The sequence below is a fragment of the Bidens hawaiensis genome, unplaced genomic scaffold (genome assembly GCF_021521415.1).
Source record: "Bidens hawaiensis isolate Kalapana, Puna unplaced genomic scaffold, B.hawaiensis_p1.1 tig00070587_1, whole genome shotgun sequence".
Classification (NCBI taxonomy): domain Eukaryota; kingdom Viridiplantae; phylum Streptophyta; class Magnoliopsida; order Asterales; family Asteraceae; genus Bidens; species Bidens hawaiensis.
Window position 1 is genome coordinate 43,058 of NW_027502404.1, and position 5,417 is coordinate 48,474.

At 37.2% G+C, this 5,417-nt stretch overlaps 1 protein-coding gene across 1 annotated transcript; it reads right to left on the reverse strand.

Annotated features, from left to right (window-relative positions):
- Positions 1 to 239: 239 nt before the first annotated feature.
- LOC143605655 (taxadiene 5-alpha hydroxylase-like) lies at positions 240 to 1,904 on the reverse strand. The gene is made up of 3 exons (XM_077081686.1): positions 953 to 1,904; positions 674 to 861; positions 240 to 607 (listed from the first exon to the last, which is right to left on the reverse strand). The coding sequence occupies exons 1-3, from the start codon at positions 1,902 to 1,904 to the stop codon at positions 308 to 310; spliced, it is 1,440 nt and encodes a 479-aa protein (XP_076937801.1). The 3' UTR covers positions 240 to 307.
- Between the last annotated feature and the right edge of the window lie 3,513 nt (positions 1,905 to 5,417).

Consider the following 5,417-nt stretch of genomic DNA (forward strand, 5'->3'; position numbering starts at 1 on the left):
TTTTATACACCATTTTCCTGGTAAGTTTTTTTATTTTTTAGAATATATAGACATGCTTGTTCTTGTTTTATTATTATTTTTTTTTAGTTATTTGATTAAGGATTTGAAAAGCATAAATTCAATACAGTTTAGTGTTTTAAGTATCATCAAAATATTTCAATACTAAAATAATTAACACATAACATGCTATTTCCAAACTATAAACATCGATCACAGACCAATTAGTGCAAACTGAAATCCTTTTTCATATATAAGAATTAATTTGGAAATAAACAGTTCAACAAAGTAGTTGAGGTTTACAATATGGCTAGCAATCAGACTTGGGTAAAATCTTTATAGGCATCCCTTTGGAAGGGAACGGAAGCGGGTCCATTAGAATAGGCTCATCGGGGTATATCACCGACCAGCTATATCGCGTCACAACATAATGCACCAGGACAAGAATATTGAGCTTGGCTAGTTGGTAGCCCGCGCACAACCTTGGCCCGCCTCCGAATGGTATAAAGGCGTAAGCATGCACCGGATCCGCAAATCTACTGGGGTTGAAACTCATCGGATCTGAAAAATACCTCTCGTCGTAATGTGTTCCATATGTCGTCCAAAGCACCTACACATCAAATCAGATTATTCTATGTGATGAGTATATATAATTAGGAACTAATATTATATGTACCTTCCAGTCTTTGGGGATAGTAAATCCTTCAAACTCGATGTCAGTTGTGGCTTTTCTAAAGGATCCGAATATTGGAGGACACAGTCGCATGGTCTCACGAGCTACTTGCCACGTGTACTCCATTTTCTTCACATCTTCAAAAGTCAACGCTTCACCTGGTCTTTTGTTGGTGGCAATATCTTCATGTTCTGTAAGTCAAGATCATCATCATTAATAACTAAATATATAACTACCAACTACTCGTACATACCAAATGTATAAGATAAAAAATGGCTGTACCTTTGAGTAGAAGAGAGTAACAGTCCGGGTGGTTCGCGAGCATCTTAAACGTCATCGTGACGGCGTAAGACGTGGTGTCATGAGCCGCAAACACCAACAAAACCACATTATCAACAACCTCTTCTTCTGTAACCTCACCTCTAATCAAAGCAGCCACAAGTTTAGAAAACAGCATGCCATCTTCTTCTTCTTCTTCTTTCCCACTAATTTCCATGGCCTCTCTCTTCCTTGTAATCTCACCAACCAACACCTTCTCTATCTCCGCTCTCGCCTTCTTCGCCCGAGAGAATTTAGTCCCGGGAAAGTTCACAGGAGGAGACATAACACCTTCCAGCACACGCTCGAAAACACCAAACATGGATTCTATATCAATCCCTAGTCCGAACAAGCATTCAACAACAATGGTGAATGTGAGCATTTTAGTGGACCGGTATAGACTGATCTCTTCACGGTCTTGCCAGTTCTTGTTCATGTGGCTCTCGATCGAACCGCACATCCTTGGTACCATCGCAGCGAGTCCGGAAATGTTAAGAGTGGAAGTGACGATGCCGCGAAGGCAGCGGTGGGAGTCTCCTTGTTTCTCCATAATAGAGTTCCTTCCCATCAACTCTACGGATGAAGTTGGCCATGAGCTTATCACCAGTTTGAACTCGTTCGACATGAAGAACTTATTTGCTGAGGCCCCGTTTACAACCACGGTCGGTGATCCCATGAGCTTCGTTTTGAAGACGTTTCCGTACTTCTTCATTCTTGGCTGGAAGAAGCTTTCGAACAGTTGGTTCGAACGTTGCGCCTTGTAGAACTCGACTGTTTCTCCGATCCAAGGAAGTCCCGTTTCGCCCGAGGGTAGCCGCACCTTGTTATTCGTTCGCTTTTTGCACTTTCTGTAAACAGATAAGACGATGGTAAAGAATAATGGAAAGAGGGTACATAAGGTGATGTAGGCAGCCATTGATGGATGTAGGGTTTTGCTGTAAGAATTTGTGGTGTGTGTTTGGATGGATGACTGAGAGAGTGGAGTATATATAGGTATTAAGATGGGTGGAATTTAGTCAGTTATAACCAAAGTCAACTAATAAAAAACAATATAGTGTTGGGGTGGCGGATGAAATCAGGAGTCGGGCCGACGAAAAGATTCATATTATTCACAGCATGTGCTCCTGCCTTGGGGGAATCTGTGTTTTCTATAGCTGACTTTGTTCCACAGTTGTCAAGACTACAACTCTTTTTTTGTTTTTTTGTTTGTTTTGTGGGTACAATGTTTCTTATAACATACACCAAAAACTATACTAAAGTTAAAATACAAGACTCCCCTAGCTAGTTACTTGAATGGAACAAGAAAACTTGAAATTATATTGGAAAATTAGAACTTTAATTTGGAATTCAGTTTTTAATGTTTTGGCTATTTTGATCCATTTACTTTTAAACAAATATATAGAAAACTAGAAAAAAAGGGAGGGGACAGTATTCCCAAAGCCGATTTTTTTTTTTAATTTTGGAGAATCTTTGTTTTTCCTTATTTGTTTTTTAATATTTGTTAAATTGGTTGTAAGTAGAGGAGAGAGAAAACTATAATGGTAAAGGTTAAAATAATATTAATTAATTGAACATGAGCGATAATTGTATTTGTAGTGTAATTATAAAGATGAGGATGGAGAACAGGCTGGGAATGCTCTAAGATGCTAATCTTGTTATTAAACTCTTTTTACAACCCAATATGTACCGTATGCAACAAATAAAGAGTTTAAAAGATGATAGAGTTGACAAAACCGATTTATAAAGGTTCATGTGGCTATTAACTAGGCCACTCTACGCCATCTCCTCAATTCCCTAATCGGGAGTTGCTCCGGTTTCTTTTAAACGAAATATATCACCGACACACCAAACGTTTCACTAGTTAAAAGGTAGTGATTGTAGGAACTAGATATGAGATCGGTATCGTACCGGACCGAAAATCCCAATCCTGAAAATCGCAACTTCTCATTACCGGTACCAAAACTTTCGGTTCGGTACTAGTACTGGTATTTAAAAACAAATATGAATATAAAATGCATATTTGACAAAGAGGAATACGTTTAACATTTTCCTTTAGCATGATCATCCCTTGCTAAGATTGAATAACAAAAGGTTAAAGTTTTTGTTGAGGCTACAAGTTCTATATGCTTCCCTTAAAAGAATATTTTTCTCACTCACGAGTCACGAATTTGTTTAGACAGCAAGAATAAGTGGTTGCACTGTCGAGGAGGACTTAGCACGTAGTTATACCTCAGTGAGAGAAAGAGTAGATGATCAAGAATTCTTTGAAAATTTTTTAATAGTAGAGAGGGGGAGAGAGCCCAAGAGAGATAGTGTTGTAATATTGTATGGCTGATCTTTTAACCAAAACTAACCTTGGTATTTATTGATGAAAATGAGTTGAAACACCCCATTCACCATAAACCATGAGTAGTAAGACCCATTCAACATACATCACGAGTTGAAACACCCATTCAACCTACATATATAATGAGTTGAAACAACCATCCTCACGAAACCATGAGATGTAACTCTCATTCAACATACGCTATGATTTGAAACACATATTCAACATACATAATGAGTTGAAACAAACATGAAATAAAACACCCGATCTCCATTCAATATCTAATTTTGTTAAAAGTGGTAGAGATCACCTCTTTCTCAAATCACCAACGCATATGGTGAATCCCTCGCAAACTAGGCACTAGAACACACAATTAAACCTCTCGCAAATACGACACAAGAATGAATAAGATTTTAATTGTTAAAACAATATTTATTCTATTTTGCTCTTCTTTGATATTATTTTTCTCTTCTTTAAAGGATGTATGAAATATGAAGAAGTCAAGAGAGATAACATTTAGACATGTATATATATGGCAGTGTTAAAAACAAAATGGGTGATGTTAAAAGTTAGAACAAGTAATCAATTTTATAGGCCAATACACAAAGATTACTTTTAGCCCGACGGTCGATCTACGGCCGATACCATTGGTCTTGTCTTCTTGTTCTTTCTTTTCTGAACGTGGTGTGATGCCTTATCTCATTTTGTAACTTTCTTTGCAGTGATTTTTGGCCGTGTTTACAAGTTAAGTGCATGTTAGGCTGATCATATCACCTCAAACAAGTATTTTCATAAAAATGGATTATTTTTTTTTTTTACAAAAGTAATTTATGTTGCTTTCCGCTTTGATTTACTCTAATCCGATATACAAGTTGTCTTTAATGGTAATTAAATCACTTGACATACATTCTTTAATTGGCAAGCTCCATCTAAAATATATTGATTTTATAAAAAACAATTATGAAACATTTTAATTTGAATGCTATGAATTTAATAAACTTAAAGACAGCATTATATATAGTTTCATAAAAGCATTCTTAATTTTTTTAAAACCCTTTTACTCGTTTACAATTTAATTTAGGTTATTGTTTTTAGAACTCTCTTGAATCACAACATATTCATGTTGCAATGTTGCAAATATTAATCTTTGTTGTTCTTCATATTTGAATGTGATCAATACGGTTGTAAAAGTTGCATCATATGTGACTTTAAATCACTGGCAAAGCTTGGACGAAGATACCGGAGGGCCGGACTCAAAATGTATTAAAAAAATTTCAAAAATAAGGGGGCCGGGCTCAAAATTTCGATAAAAAACGGCTTAATTTACGCTACGAATAAAATATTTCGGGCGAAAACGGGTAAATTTACACCACTGCGCAAAAAATCGGGGGGTGGGTGGACCCCGGGCCCTAACTATACTTCGCCTTTTCTTTATATAATTATTTATGTACCAATGGAGTGGGAGTTCATTAGGAAAGGAAAAAACTTTAAACATATGGGTTTGTGAGGGGAAGTATTAGGTTTAAGCCCCACCGACAAAAAGGATTAAAATAGAAACTTGTTCATAAAAGATAACTTGTTCTACGGATGAAGTTGGCCATGAGCTTATCACCAGTTTGAACTCGTTCGACATGAAGAACTTATTCGCTGCGGCCCCGTTTACAACCACGGTCGGTGATCCCATGAGCTTCGTTTTGAAGACGTTGCCGTACTTCTTCATTCTTGGCTGGAAGAAGCTTTCGAACAGTTGGTTCGAACGTTGCGCCTTGTAGAACTCGACTGTTTCTCTGATCCAAGGAAGTCCCGTTTCGCCCGAGGGTAGCCGCACCTTATTCGTTCACTTTTTGCACTTTCTGTAAACAGATAAGACGATGGTAAAGATGGCAATGAATGTGATGTAGGTGGTTTCCATTGATGGAGGATTTGAGTTTGTATGTATATGTAATTATGTATATGTTGGTGAGGTGATGAAGAGAGTGGAGTGTAGATGCATATATATATATATATATATAGTGGTGTGACACAGATGGAATAGGTTGGTTGAATTTGGGTAGTTGACAGTTGCCAAAGTCAACTAGTTGTTTAAGGGAGGAGGGGGTGGCT